We start from the raw sequence: 16,879 nt of genomic DNA on the forward strand, positions 1-16,879 counted from the left end.
ATACCATCTGCTCTAGTTTGGATCTGGTATGTTCCACAAAGGCCCATGCATTAAATGCTAGTTCCCCAATACTGTTGGCAAGTGATGGAACATTTAAGAAGTGGTCTAGTGAGAGGTCATTAGGTCCTGGGCAGGGGGCTTGCCTTCAAGGGAGATTGTGGTACCTCAGTCTCTTCCTCCTCTCTCTTTCATCTCTTATTCCTGAGGTGATCAACATTGCTCCTCCATATGCTCCCCAACATAATGTGCTTCCTGACCACAGGTCCAAAAGAAATGGGCCTTGATTCTACAAGTTGATTACCACAGGTATTTGTTATAATAACAAAAAGCTAACTACCACACTATCTGTAGTACCTATATCCAAACTCAGCTTAAAGACTATGTATGTACCATGAAAAACAAACAATAGCTAATAGATACATAAAAAGCACAACAGTGTACTTAAATCTTGTTTTTTCATTTCATAGTAATTCATATATATATATGTGTGTATATATATATATATATATACACACACACACTAAAACATAAAGAAGGTATCTGCATTTGAAAAGTTATAAAGATGCCAAATAATTATAAAGACTGAATAAAATGGTGACTATTGATTTGAATTTAGATTTGGGGTATAGTTTCAACTCCTTAATTCTTAACATAATGTTTACTAAATCTTTGATTTTGAATAATGTTAAATAAAAATTTTGTTCCAGAAATATAACTCTAAATTTTTATTCTCCAAATTGCTGGGCCAAAGGAATAGTTTATGTCTGGCCAACTGTAAAATGAGTGAACACATATAAACACAGACAGGAACAGAGGCAAGTCGCAGAGCAGAGGAACATTGGGGTGGTCTCTTAGTGAGAAGAACCCGAGTTCTCATCCTCCCTCTGGCACTGGGTATCTAGAAAAGTTGCCTCTTGTACACATGGTAGAGTTTTCACCATACATGAAAGTCCTTGGTGAATTTTGTACAGGATTGTAAAAATGTTTTGTGTTGTTGTTGTAAATTTCAAAATGTTATTTTAAGTAAGCAATCTTCTGAAACAGACTAAGCCATATTTTCTAAAGAACATTCCTTGAATTCCAAGATGAACTTGAATAAATACCATATTATTTGCTAAGACTATTAGTAAAAGTTGGATTTTTCATTTTTCACAAAACCAAAGAGCTAAAATGACAATCAAATCTTTGTTTCTGGGACAATGACACTTTTGGACTTGTACTAGTTGAAAACATTTGATGTCTGCCACAGGAAACTTTCTAAGACTTGCATGCAAAGTATGTCAAAAGCTTTTCTGTTCATCACTGATCACTGTATATTAATAATAGTCAAATTTTTGTTTACTGGAGATGAGAACAACTATATTCTGTCATCTGAAATAGGACAGTATGAATGTCTGCAGTTGGCCAATGAGGAATTAAGATTCCCCAAGGAAGCTATCAGTAAGTAAGGTAGTTAGTTTTGTTATGAAATTGAAATAAAACAAAGACCAAACTGATAAATTGAAGTAAGTTCTCTCTGTAAACATAAAAAAATTCCCAAAATCTTCTGTTAAAATTATTTATTTAATTTTTCAATTACATGAGGAAACTGGGATATTTATAAATCTCCAAATATGAAGGAGATAAGACAAATAAATACTATGTACAGACATTTCTTAGTATACTGGGATATCCATTCTGATGATAACAACTAAAACCAGGAAAGAGAGATTATGGAATGAGTCAAAATCTCTGAGAACAGAACAAGTCTTTTCATTGGAGTCACTGTGAAACAGAATGGAGGACATTAGAACAGGAGCCATTTTCTACTATCAAGAGTTCTTACAAAAATGAATGAGGAGTTAGGTAGAAAGCTAGGAGAAAAGATCATTTTGGCAATATTAATATTATAACATTTAAAGGTCATTTACTGTTCTCCTCACCTGTCTTAAACTTGTCTTAAGGATGCTGAGAAGAACTGGGTGGTATAGAAAGAAAAGTTAGTTTCCTACTCAAATGTTCGACTTACCAATTCTATATCTTTTAGTACTCACAGCTATTCAGGCCTCGTTTTTTTCCATCAAAGGGGATCTTACCTAATGACACCGAAGGTTGTTTCTATGTCTGCGATTTCTGTAGGCTATTCTATGGAGAATAGAGGATCTGATTTTTTCTAGTTAACAACTTTAAAGAATATAAATTCTTCAGTTAGTAAGCAAATCTTTCACATATAGGAAGTTAGTTGATGGAAAGAATGTTATCCATAAAGGAAATAAAGATAATTTGTTTCCAGATGAAATGATCAGGTAGAATAAGAGCCTAAGGAATCATAAAGTAGCTAATAGAACTACTAAGTTCAACAAGGGCACATGATACAGATCAATATGCAAAAAATCATCTGTATTCATCTATAATAATAATAATTAAAAAGTAAAATTTTAAGATACCATTCACAATAGCATGCAAAACATGAAACGCTTAAGACGAATTTTAAAAAATTACAAAATTCTAATACATTTTTGAGAGCAATTAATGAAGACATAAGTAAACTACAAGATATACCATGTCCGTGAGTTGGAAAACAATATTGCTAAAATATAAGCTGTTTTCAATTTGATCTAGATTCAACACAAACTCAATCAAAATCTCCACAGGTTATTTTGTGGAAAAAGATAAGCTAATGATAAAATGTATGTGGAAATGAAAAGGACTTAGAACAAAGTTCTCTTCTGAAAGAGAAAAAAGATGATGTATTTATGATGCCTGATTTCAAAATGTACAGAAGAGTGAGTGATAAGGATATATATCAAACTGGGAGAGTTCACACAGACCCACACAATTAACTTTTGTCAAAGGTATCTAGGTAATCAAAAGGAGAATAGAGGTATTTTACCCAATTGTGTCAGAAAAGAAATAACTATTGGGAAAAAATGAACTTTGATACATACTCCAAATCAGGCACTCAATTAACTTGAAGTGAATCAAAAACTTAAATTTACATTTTAAAGCATCTAAGAAAAGGATAGCATATAATTTTGGTAGTCCAGACCAGCAAATCCTCTAAGGAAACAGAAAATACAAACTATCGGAAGACAAAGTGGTAAATTGACCTTCACCAAAATTAAAAGTGTTTGCTCTTCCGAAACCAAAATTAAGACAATGAAAAATAAAGTTACAGATGAAGAAAAAATATTGCCAATGCATATGTATAAGGACTCTTATTTAGAATATATAAAGTATTCCTATAAATCTCATAAGAAAAAATTATTTTAAAAATGGGAAAATATGAATGTTCTGCATAATTACTGAAAAGGAAAAAGTAAATGTATCCCACAATGAGGTACAATTATATGTCATGAAAATGTCTCAAATTAAAAAGGCTGATAATACCAGGCACTGTCAGGATTGGGGAGAGACTAACGGAACCTGATCCCAGCCTCCTCTCATACATTTTATATAAATACATAAAATGGTACATTGGCCTTTTTTGTATGTTCATTTGTTTGCTTGTTTCGTTTTCCTTCCTCTTTGTTTTTGTGGTGCTGTGGATTGAACCCAGGGCCCTGAGCCTGCTAGGCAAGTATTCTACCACTGAGCTATATCCCTAGTCCTCCATCCCTATATTTATGCTATGATTCGGATATGTGGTATTCCCAAAAAGTCATGTGTGAGACAGTGCAGGAAATTTTAGAAGTGAACTGATTGGGTCATGTGAGCCTTAACCTGATCAGTGCATTAATCGACTGATAGGGATTGACTGAGTGGTAACTATAGGTAACTAGTGGTAACTATAGTGTAACTGGAGAAGAAGAGGTATATATTTTGTTCCTGGTCTACAGTCTCTCTTTTTTTCTCTCTTATTGCTGCCTGGTGCATGTCCTGAGCTCCTTTCTTCTACCACACTCTTCTGCCATGATGCCCTGCCTCACCTCAGACCCAGAGTAATGGTGTTGGTCACATATGGACTGAGACTTCTAAAATTATGAGACCCCAAGTAAACTTTTCCTCCTCTAAATGTTTATTGTCAGGTTTTCTGCTCATAATAGAGAAAAAGCTGACTACAACTATTTAATTCAGGAAAAATGAAAGCTATGTATACACAAAGACTTGTACATGAATGTTAATAAAAGTTTTACTTATGACTCAAAATGGGAAAAAATACCCTCAGAGAGGTAAATGTCTAAAAAGGGTAGTATATCCATACAATGGAACACTGCTTAGCAATAAAAATGAATGAACTCTTGACACACACCATGTGGACACATCTCAACTACAATGAGTAAAAAAACTCCAGATGTAGGATACATGTTATAGGATTCCATTTAAATGAAATTCTAGAACAGGAAAAAATTATCTACACTGTTGGAAAACAAGAATGGTTGCCTGGGGTTACAGGTAGAGGGAACTTACCGCAATAAGGGACAAGAGAACTTTGTGTGGTAGTTTAAATCCTCCATGTCTTGATGGCAATGATAGTTACACAGATGCACACATTTGTCTCACGTTATTCAATTAAAATAGGCACCTTTTATTGAATGTAAATCAAATCTCAATAATATGAATCAACAAATTCTATGAACATAGAAGGCAAGGGGTGGAAAGTGAAAAAGATTCTGTGTATATAACAGTGAATATATATATATATGTGTGCATGTATGTATTACATGTGTATATATATGTATACATATATATACATACATATTCTAAAACTTATCTAGCTACCCTGAATATTGAGCAGATTTGTGTTTTTGTGTTTTGCTGAACAACCTAGTATTTCTTATTTTAGGATGGCAAAGGAAATTCCTTTAAGCATACTCATTAAATAAGAATGTATTAATAATACATTAATAATAATGTTTTAATAATAACATTCATGTTCAGTGAATGTGCTTAAAGAAATTTAAGCTTTAAATAATAATAATATTAAGCATTATTTAAGCTTAAATAATAGTAATAATGCTCTGTACTAGTTACTCTGAGGAACACAAGAGTTTCAGATACTATCTGCATCACCTAAAACTTGAAGTTTAATATACTCTGGGGCATACATTGATGGAAAATGGTTATATAAATGATGCTAGGTAAGAGTATAAAAACTGCAAAAAGAGAACAAGAAATAATGGGCAATTTGATTTTTAAGACAAGGCGAAGTCTTCATGAAAAAGATTAACACTTTACCTGGGACTTCATGGGTCACACTTGAATGTGCAAATATTTTCTTAATTTGTGGGGGAAGTGGAAAAGCATACTAAGAAAGAACTTAGTGTACAAAGCTATAGAGAAAAGAACTAACTAAAAACATAATTTATCAACTGGCAGCCTGGATACTCAAAGGGGGAGATAGAACTAGAAAGCCAGTAGGGGTTTTGATGTATTCCATAACTGGAGATGGTTTCTTGAGGTTTTTGAAAAGGGCAATTAATGCTAAGGGCACCACTAGTAGTACAAGTAATTAATCTGGTAGTAGGTATAAAATGAATGAGAGTGAAGAGTGGTTAGAGGAAGAGGTACTACTTAAGAAGCCATCCCAAAAACATGGGTGAGAAATGAGAACAGAATTCAATAGGAATTGGCAATAGAAAAGAAAATTAGATTTTAGACATTGTGGAAGTAAAAAGAACCTGGAGACAGTCTTGTGTGTATAATGGGGAAGAGGACGTCCAGATCCAGGGATTTAATGGGTGCTTCCCTCCAAACTAAATCTCATCTCCATGGCACTGGCCTAAGACCACTTCCATGTCTACATGTGTCATGGCCACTCCAGGGCTATGTCCCATGGTGTTGATGTGGAGCTCCTGCCACCTACTCAAAGATACTAAGATCCAGTGGTTTGCACAGGAAAAAACATAAGAGACCATCCTTAGAAGTTCTGATGTGGACTTGTGGCTCTCCCAGGAATTTAACTTATGACCTTAGATGATGAATCTCATCCTTGAGCTTTTGAATCTTCATCAGTAAGAGAGATAAAAGCTTCTACCTGTGTTTAATATTCATGGACATTTGGGAGGTCCACTAAGTAAGTGCTTTGGAAACTGAAAAGTTCTGTCTAAAAAGGAATGACAAAATATTGCCACCGGCCTCCTTGAGCCTCTTTTTTCATTCTCATCTTCACACGTGATCAAATATTGGCAATTGATCTGAGGGGTGTGTGTGTGTGTGTGTGTGTGTGTGTGTGTGTCTTCATCCCTCTTGCAAGATATTTAGCACAGGGATTACTATCAAGAGGGTTCTCTTTAAAATGCCTGCAATGACTTTTTAGTGCACCCAATGTACAAGTCATTATAAGAAACTTAAGGCATCTCTTCAATACTGACCCCTCAGTGCCTCTTCTCTGAACTATTAAATATCCCTCAAATCTCAAATCTAAATGAGAAAAAGGATCTGTTCTCACTCTTGAGGAGAAACACTTTATGTTAGACTGAGAGATGGTTTGAGGACCTAAGGTCTCACTGTCCTGTAGGATACTTCAAAGAAATTTCAATAATAGGTGATTTTAGAATTTAACATAACCTCCATGGGGGGATGAATTCACCAACTTCCGTAGGGTGGGCAGCACACTGCTTTCATGCACTATGTGGCAAATATCTGTTCCTGTAACACAGTTGAGGCTGACCTAGATTTAGTTTTAAGATAAGGAAAAGGGTCTAAAGGTGCTTTGCTACTGTGGACTTGAAATCATGACTGGCCTCCAGATTCTGGCTCTGGCACTTTTAAGCTGAGCCATCTTCTCTGAATATCGAAGAAACTACACAACCCACCTCAAAGGGATGTGAAAATAATGCACAGGACAAAAGTCCAGGGAACAATACAGAAGCATGGAGATAATATATTAGCTTTTCTAACTCAGCAGAGAGAAAAGATTTCACTATATCTTTAAGAGGATTTCCAGCCAGAAGGCAACATTTTTCCCTTATAAAGACTTGCTTATAACAACATTTTTCAAGGAACTCAGCTCAGATGGCACAGGAAACACATTATGGCCTACTGCACCATGCAAATTCACTGCTCAGCACATTATGGAAACACAGATATAATCCTGGTCCCCTAAGCCTTGTAGGCTCTGATTTTATCTTTCTTCCTTTTTCTCTCTTCCCCCTCTCTCCTTCCCGTCTTCTTTTCTATGCACCACAATGTAAGAACAGTAAAGCATCTAATCTCCACTATATTGTCTTTAATTTTTCTCCAGTGGGTTTAGTGCAAATTCCCCAGAAATTTGCAGTGTAATAAAGTATCACTGTTTTCAGATATAAAGGTAACTTTTCCATCAGTGACTAAAAAATTAGAAATAAATAAAAGCCAATGGAAAAGCTAATACCCCTAACTTGGCAATTATTTAGCCCTTGGAAATTTCCAAGCCCTTTTGCAATCATTAATTAATTAGTGAAGATGACGTTCCACTTGACTGAGGTTGGAAGCAAACAAAGAGGTCTAGAGGTTTTCCTCAAATTGAAAGTGGAATGTCAAGGAAGAACTAGGATAAGAATTAGGAGCTCATTTTTCAAGCAAGTACTCACATTATTAAGCCAAATAGAGTCAATATGTAGATAATAAGGTCAACAGTGCCCAGGCACAGCCAAACACAGGGGTGTTCTCCACAAAGACAACTATAAAAGAGCCCACTCCTCCATCAGCCCATGCACAACAAACATGCACAGAATATGTCTTGTAGCTGTATCAGTCACTTCTCCCTTTCCTAAAGCACAGACAGATGGCTAAATGTCAACCTCTAGCCACTCCCCTTAATAATCACAGTGAAAAGTACATGAGTTGATTTTCATTTTTTAAAATGCTCAATTGAATATGTGAAAACAAGACACTGTTGAAAAACAAATATTTCAAAAATTTAAAAAGTGACATGAAACCCGCTGATATTCAAAATCTGTAATAGTGTAATAGATCATCTTGAATAATTACTTTACTCATATATTAAACATATTAAACAAAATGAAATTGCATGATTTCTAGTGAGCAGTTAATAAAAATTCATTCTATCATCCAAAGCAGGCTGAGGAGACAGATTCAATGTTAATGATGTGGCTGGACCTAACATCTTAGGTCCAGGCTTTGCAATGAACACTGATTCTTTTTCCTCCATCATCAGGTTGTTTCTCAATGTTGAACAGTGGCCAGAAGATTCAATGTGGTAACTGGAAAACAGAGCACTTAAAGACTGGCTCAGTATTTCTCACCAAATGATGCCCTCCAAGTGAACAGCACATTTTTGCTTTCCCCCATATCGGGTTCCCCAAGTGGGACAACGGCAACCTCAAACAAATCAGAGACCATCTCTTCCTTACAGACATCACTTAGCCATCCTTTGAGTCAGTTTGTCTTGGCCAAGGCAAAATTGCTTACCTGTTAGAACTGAAATGTTGCTAGCAAATGTTCCAACCTATAATTTTATTTTATTGCAATCTTAACTTCTTGTAGTTGGAAAAAAATGAGGTAAAGTTCAATCATCTTAACGTATCTAAACTGGTTTCTTTATGGGTCAGGTGGGACTAATGTAAATCTGCCGTGATGTTAACAAAGGCAGGTTGTGCAGTTTGCCTATTTTGGATGAGCCTTCTTTAAAAAACAAACACAAAACCCATTTAATAACATTTATCTTCATAAAGAGACAATGTTTCAAAATCACATAACATTTTAACTTGGAATCTTGATACTGAAAAATAATCATGGCTGGCCCACTTTGTGTAATAGTTATGCATGATGTTGATGGATTTCCCCGAGCCCTTCATAGGCCCCATCTGGGAAGATCTCTAGTCCTCTAAGGAACCTGATATTCACCTGGAGCACTATTAATGCAGCAGAAACTTACATGTGAGAATAATGGCTTAGTAGACATCCTAAAGGAATTTGTTACAATGTTTGAATATGAGAATGGATCTGTCTGGAAATTGACAATCTTGTCAAAAATATGGAAGGAATTAAAAACGGATAAATAGTCCAACTTTCCATCCAATGCATCCCTTCAGATACCATTCAGCTTCAGATTAATGAAGGGCTTTCAAACTCCTGATACCTCACAGTTCTAACTGAAAAGACAGGAGGGCTCTGCTCCAACCTAAAGGCTGGAAGCCAGCTCAGTCACTTCGCTCCTTCCAGTAACCCTCATTGGTTCCTCTGTCATGGTGGGAGAAACAATATGTGTTGGTTTAGTACTAATGGAAAATCCCAGTTGTTGTCAGTGGGATGTTTAGTATTATATCTTATGTAGAAAGAGGAAGAAAGTAAATGTGTTGACTAAAAAGATCAAACAGAAGACAACAAGTACTCATAAAGGATTTTTCAGCATTGCTTGGTGGGTTAAAGGGTCAAATGTGAGATTCTTCCTGGAGGACCAGTAATGTGAATAAATAAGGGGCAACGGACTAGTCCCGTTGTGCTACTGCATCTCCAAGGAAACTCTCTGAGGTGCCTACATTGCTGAGACCCACTTGGTCTCGGCAGTCTCCTGAGTCCTTGGCCACTTGTTCTACCCCAGTAGCTACTGTGGTGACAACATTCATTGTATTCTGACCACCTCTGCATGGGTACTGCCTAACAGTAGCTCACCTCAAGTCTGCCCTGCACACTTCCCAACTGTAGATCTGGGATTGTTCTCTGCTAAAATGAGAAATGACACATACTTAATATGCAAGCAAATGAAACTTGTGCGAGGAAGTTCCTGCTCCATAGAGGGATCCTTTGATAGGATGCAAGAGTTGGAAGATAATTTTCCATTTCCCCACCAAAACAGATTTTCCTGAGATACTTTGGTTCACATAGCTTTTTGGAAGACAATCCTTTAAGAATGAGCAGTTAGTCACCTCCGATACTATACAGGAGCTCCGTTGATGACATATTTGCAAATAAAATCTCCCTCCTTCCTGCTTCCCTCTTTCTTCCCTGGGATTATATTCCCTGATCAAACAAAAGAGCAGCCAGTGAACTGGGGCCTTCAGCGTCACTTTCTGGGGAAGACGTTCTGAGTGGGGCCCGCCTTGTCCCCATCACTGTGTTCCTGATTTCTTACCTTTGGCTGCAGTGGTGGTGCACAGGGGGCTGGCACAGGATCTGTGATATAGGTCTTCTTGGAACCAGGGACTGGATACATCCCAGCAGGATTCTGGTTCCCCACCACAGGGGGAGTGTACCCTTGTTCCCGCTTCCAGGTATTTGGGTGACCTTGCAGACCATAGGCAGGATCAGAGTCATTTCTGCCCCCATAGGCAGACCCCCCTACATAATAGGGCTCATAATAGCGACCTTGGTTGGGGGCATAGCCATACCCAGGCTCCGGCTGAGGTCCTGGTGGCGGGACATAGGCATAATCTGCGCCACCCCGGGTTGATGAAGGTGGACACTGTCCAGAGACAGAGACAGGCTGAGCATTGTAACCATGGGACCCTGGGCCGTAAATCTGTCCAGATGAAGGGCCAGCCATGTAATGAGGGCTCGGCTGGGCTGACTTCACTTGCACATTGAAGGTTGGTCTTGACGGGGTCGACGCCGTGGTGTAGGAGGCTGGGACTGGCTGAGGCTGGGGTTTGAGTGTTCCAATTGGAGTCACAGGAATGGGACCTGCTTGAGGCGCAGGCTGTGACTTCACTGCAGACTTCTTGGTTGCCGTAAGAGGGGGCTGGTTTGGGATGACCATTCTCTTGTGTCCTGTGACAGGGGTGGAGACTGGAGGAGAGGCTGTTGTACTAGTGGAGCCCTAAAGCAGGAGAGGGAGAGAAGGGGAGAGGGAGAGAGAAGAAAAAATGACAAAGACGATCACCAATGAAACAATAAAAATATGGAAATGAACAAATATTAACAACTGTTTATTGTTATTTATACATTAATATGTGTACAGATAAGGCATGGTCCTGCCCTCAAAGAGCGCACAAAATAACGCAAAGATCTGCTGTGATTCTCTGCACTACCAAAATTAAGGAGATGAGTCCATTTGCAATAGCATCGAAAACAATAAAACACACAGAAATAAACTTAAGAAGGTAAGTTAAATATGTGTATACTATAAACTATAAAACACCATTGAAATTCTGTGTTCATGAACTGAAAGATTTACAGTGGTGAAAATATCCATACTAACCAAAATTATATAGAGATTCAGGATAATCACTATCAAAATCCCAATAACATTTTTACAGGAATAGGAAAAAATTCTAAAATTCATATGGAGCCATAAAAGACCATGAATTGCCTAACCAATACTCAAAATCAAGAATGTAGCTAGAAGAACCACAATTCCTTGTTTCAAAATACAGCACAAAGCTACAGGAATCTAAACATTGTGATACTGACATAAAGAAGGACTTAAAATCAGCATACTACAGAGATACAGCCACATCAATGTTCATAGCTGCTCAATTCACAATAGCCAGACTGTGGAACCAACCTAGATGCCCTTCAATTGATGAGTGGATAAAGAAACTGTGGTATATATATACAATGGAATATTACTCAGCCATAAAGAATGATAAAATTATGGCATTTGCAGGCAAATGGATGAAATTGGAGAATATCATGCTAAGTGAGATAAGCCAATCTCAAAAAGCCAAAGGACGAATGATATCGCTAATAAGTGGAGGATGACACATAATGGGGGGGAGGGAAGGGTTAGTGTTAGGGTTAGAGTTAGGGTTAGGGAGGGGGGCAAGTATGGAGGAAGGAAGTACTGTATAGAGGGTAAAGACGGGTGGGAGGGGTGGGGGGAAGGGAAAAAATAACAGAATGTATCAAACAACATTACTCTATGTAAATTTATGATTACACAAATGGTATGCCTTTACGCCATGTACAAACAGAGAAACAACATGTATCCCATTTGTTTACAATAAAAAAAAAAAAAAAGACAGACTGAATGCAATGGAGAGTCCAGACATAAATACAAACATTTAAGGTTGACTGATTTTCTACCAGGGTAGCAGGAATACACCCTGGGGAAGGTACAATCTCTTCAACAGGTGTCGAGGAAACTGGATATCCACCAGCAAAGAAATCAAAGAGGATTCATCTTACACCATCAACTAGAAATGAATTAAAGTCTTAAAGATGCAAAAGACGTGTGACCTGAAACTAAAACATCTAAAGGAAAACACAAGAGGCATAAAGCTCCATTGATCTTGGCGACAATTTCATTGATATGACATCAATGAATATGATAACACAGACAACAGAAACAGAAATAAACCAACAGGACTTAGTCAAACCAAAAAGCTCTCTGGCAGCAAAAAAAAAACAACCCACAGGGTTGAAAAGGCAAACTACAAAATGGTAGAGAATATGTGCAAATCATATATCCAATAAGGGGTTAATATTCAAACTACATTCATCAATAGTTCATCTGCAAGAAATTAATTAGAAAAATAACTATGGGTAAATGGCAGAAAGATCAGTAGAGGGTAGCAAGCAGTGGGTGTTTGAGGAGGGGAGGGAAAGGAGAGGTACTGGAGACTGAATTAGACCAAATATATTCTACGCTTTTATAATTATGTCAAAGAGGTACTGGAGACTGAATTAGAACAAGATATGTTCCATGCTTTTATAATTATGTCAAAGTGGATTCTACTATCATATATAACTGAAAAGAACCAATGAAATATCACCCCATAGCAGTCAAGATACCTATTAATTAAAACAAAACAAAAGAGAAGGAGTACTGGTCAAGATGTTGGAATTCTTACACACTATTGGTGGGAATACAGCCACTAACAGAAAATATTTTGGAAGCTCCTCAAAAAATTAATATAGAAATTTCCTATGGGGATATTTATCCAATATGGTTGAAATCAGAATCTCTAGGAGATACTAGCACTCCTTCTTCACTGAAGTACTAGTCACAATGGACAAAACAAACAACATGTTCATTAACAGTTAAACAGATAAAGAAAATGCGGCATACACAGAAAATGGAATACTATTCAGCCTTCAAGAAGTCGGGAATTCTACAATACTCAAGAATATGGATTTACTTTCAGGGCATTGCTGTAAGGGGACTATGTCATTCACAGAAAGACAAATATGAGGTATCAAAAAAACCCAGTCAACCTCAGAATCAAGGGGTAGAGGGTGGTTGACTGTGCTGGGGAAAGGATGAAAGAGGAGTTACTAACCAATGGACATAAAATTTTATTCAAGCAATATGAATTAGCTCTAGAGGTCTGCTGTTTGATATTTCACCTCTGGTCAACAATACTATATCATGTACTTCAAACTTTGCTCAAGTAGTGGGACAAGAATGAAAGATATTATCCAGCATGACCAAAAGCAAAGCTGAATACCTGCAACAGAGAAAGAAGAGCCACAGGAGGTGCATCTGGCCTGTGCTTGTATCATGGTCACAGCTCATTCTCATTTGTGACGCAGACCTGCATTTAACAGTCACAACGCATCAGTTCCTCTACCACACTATAAAGACCTTCAGGACAGGAAGACGTCCACTATTCATCCAAGGATGCTACCTTTCTCCCACTAACCTCACAGTTATACATGTTGAAGATACTTGGAAAATGACTAATAGAAAAATGTCATATTAAAAAAACTATTACAGAGATGTGAGTCTCAGAAAATTACATACATGGGTATTTATAGATGAGAGTAATATTTAAATGTGCGTGATTTTCAAAATGAAAACGTTACATCATGATAAAAATTCAAGAATTCTTACAAAAATAAAATTAAATGTCAGAAATATATGCTTGGAAACACCAAATAATCCAAGTAAAAAAGGTTCACTATGTGAATCTTCAATTCAATTAAATGAATATGAGGACCAGATGAGTTTTTGCCAGTTTTCTTTGACCATAAGGAATATAAATACACTATGAGACCATTCCTGTTCTTTACCCCTTCCACCTCCAATGAGGTAAAAATGTAAAAGTTAAAGGTGAGAAATAGATATAAATACAGATATTTATATATATATATATATATCAAAATACATAATTTTAAACACATAGTTACGATATGTGAAATACTCAAAAACATGCCAGAATAGATACAACAGAATTTATAACAGAGCTGAGGAATATCTCATCCTCGCAAAAGAACTTTACTCGGCAGATATTCCTAGAAGCAAGCAATAGCTCCTGAAACAGTGCCCTATGTGCCTTCACTTTAGGAATGGAGCACCTGTGCGTGTGTGTGTGTGTGTGTGTGTGTGTGTGGTGTTCAACAGGAGAGAGAGAAACTGTCAAAAAAGTTACTCTTGAGGAGTAAGGTGTACATTAATTCTTTTCTGTGTACTTGCAAACATGACTGGCTTTACTTTCCAAACTGTGTGACTCTGAATACTCATCGTGCGGCAGACTCAGAGCTGAGGCAGAGAGGAGGCCTGCAACAGTCCAGTCGCTTAGTCACGGTCTCCATTTATGACGGGGTTTTTGAGATAAGAACTCTGGGCTTTTGCTGATCTTGAGTCATCCAAGAAAGCAAAATTTATTCCCTCTTTCATTCAATTCTCTCTCTGCTGAAATTGTTATAACTTACGTGATTGACTAGAAAAATCTAACCTTCAATTTTTTTCCTAGGTTCAAATTGACTTTTCCATTCCCTCTGTTACAGAAGGTCAGAGTCCTAACTGGGTAATTCTTTAGGAATGTCTTCAGCATTTCTATATCTATATCTATACATGTAAAATGAACTGCTTACAAAATGTTTATAGATAATTTATAAATATATATGAAATATATATATATAAAATAATGAACTGCTTACTAAGGAAAAACTACACCCGTCTATTGGGTTCTGTTGAATACACCTTCAGGCAGAAGGGAGAGAATAATCCACCAAGCTAACAATATCCGGGTTGCTTGAATTATAAATAAATCAATGACATGTTTGCACCATGAAAGGGTAATATAAAAAATACAAAGGAGGATAACAATTCAGCAGCCTCAAACTTAACTGGCAACTAAATCTAGAATTACATGATCACCAGGAAACTAGCGATGAGACACATGATTTGTGGAAAAGATAGCTGTTAAGACTCAGGATCCCCCAAAAAATGACGACGCGCTGGAAGTAGATCTTCTCAAGGAGTTTGTTTATACATGCCCATTTAGGTCCAGAACAGCTGGGAGGGGCAGGGCACTAAAATGTGGATGGCAGAGCCAGATCTGTCATCTCCTCAAGAAGACCAAGGGGAACAGCAGTTATTTCAACTGGAAAGGAGAGAATTCTGGAGAGGAGAGAATCCAGGGAGGACCAATGACCTGCCTTGGCAGGCAGGTGGAAAGGTGATAATCAGACAGCCACAGGAGGACAGGTGGCACAAGAGTCTCTTGGTATCTCTCAAGGGGCACTATTTTCATCATGGGTTCAGTAAAAAATGTGTTTTGCCCCCTATATTTAATGCTGATGATATCTCTTTTAACCGTTATGATAATAAAAAGTCCCCATTCATTCCAAACTCCCTATGGTCAGTAGATAGTTTCCTCTCCACTCCAGAACCACTGGAAAATGAAATGTTCGCTGTATCCCTGAGAATTTTTTCAACTTTATCTTTGGATAAACCTGATCACCAGAAAGCTATATATCTATATCAAATTGAATTTTATATAATGACAAGGCAATTTTCTAATCTTTCTGTGAAATTGCTACTAATGACAATGGTCAACTTGTCATCCCATATCTTGTGACTAAAAATCCCTTTCATCTGACTCAGGACCCCTTCTAAATGATCAAGTTCACAACTTGAAACACACACTATATTATGAAGCTCTCAATTTTCTATCTCTAGACTTCATCTGTGTTCTGAATCATAGGCAGAAATATTCAATTGTCTATTCCATGTGTCTGGTTGGATGTCTCATATGCTTTTCAGACTCAACAAATTAAATTATGATCATCTTCCCTGAATCTGCTTTTGTCTGGTTTTCTCATCCACTCGGTTGCTGCTCAAATGATAACAAAGGGAGTCATTCCCGTGTCTCTCCTTCCCTTCCCATTCTAGCACTAAATCATAAATCTTAAATATGTCTATATGTTACCACTCCCACTACTGCAACTCAGTTCCAAGATAACTCCATTTTTCACTGGGAATTTTCTAATAGCATCCAAACTAGAGTGCCTACTCTTGTTTCCTTTTGGTGAATTCTTCCTTCTTTAGCCAGAGTGATGTCTCCGCAATGTACAATTAATCACATTACTTTCCCATTAAAAAGTCTTCAACATTTGGGTGGAATGACAGATTCAAATCTACCTCTGCTGTCTCTCTTTGAAATGTTATGTTGTCTTGCACTGATCTTCATTCCTATTCAGTTTGCCAAACTCTCTCACTTCTCAGAGATAATTATTTAGCGATAGGGACTGATCTCTTTAATTCAGTGCTTCCTCAATGGCTTTGTCATATCACAGCACACAGTAGGCATTTCAGAAACATTTGATGAATGAATGAAAGATAGTCTCCCAAGAAAAATGCATTCTTCTTGACAGATTATAACAATGATGAAAAATAAGAACTACCTAATTTCCCTTATTGACTTGATAATTAAGAACTCCACGATAAATTTGATGCAAGTGTAATTACAGTAATGTCATTAGTTTCCTCCCTTCTCTAAATAGTTTAGTGATTTTACTTTTGGGATTTATTAATACTATTAACTTTCCAAGAAGCATTGGAGATGTTTATTTTCATTTTAATGGTCAACAGAAAAGTTCTTGATGATCATTCAATTCCCCTCAGGCAAGAGCTGAGGGGACATATTTTAAATACACTTATCAAGAAAGCAAAGGAACTAATGCATTTAAAACTATGTATACTTTTTTTTACTACAAGTAGTGCCTGAAGCAAAATACCCACTGAATGAACAAAGAAGTAATCCATTTCTGGAATCTCAGAAATTCAATCCAAACTATTTATTAAGTAAAAATTTATTGAAAGTCTGCTTTGTGTCAAGTACAGAAT

General features: G+C 37.0%; 1 protein-coding gene across 20 annotated transcripts in view; it reads right to left on the minus strand.

Moving 5' to 3' along the window:
• LPP (LIM domain containing preferred translocation partner in lipoma) overlaps positions 1-16,879 on the minus strand; it is a 655,110-nt gene that overhangs the window by 238,670 nt on the left and 399,561 nt on the right. For all 20 annotated transcript variants that reach the window (XM_079155229.1, XM_079155218.1, XM_079155217.1 and 17 more), the window contains one exon: positions 9,998-10,681. In XM_079155229.1, coding sequence (XP_079011355.1) covers positions 9,998-10,681 — 684 coding nt within the window. The remainder of the gene's footprint in view (positions 1-9,997; positions 10,682-16,879) is intronic.

Source organism: Sciurus vulgaris, assembly GCF_902686455.1.
Source record: "Sciurus vulgaris genome assembly, chromosome: 10".
NCBI lineage: Eukaryota > Metazoa > Chordata > Mammalia > Rodentia > Sciuridae > Sciurus > Sciurus vulgaris.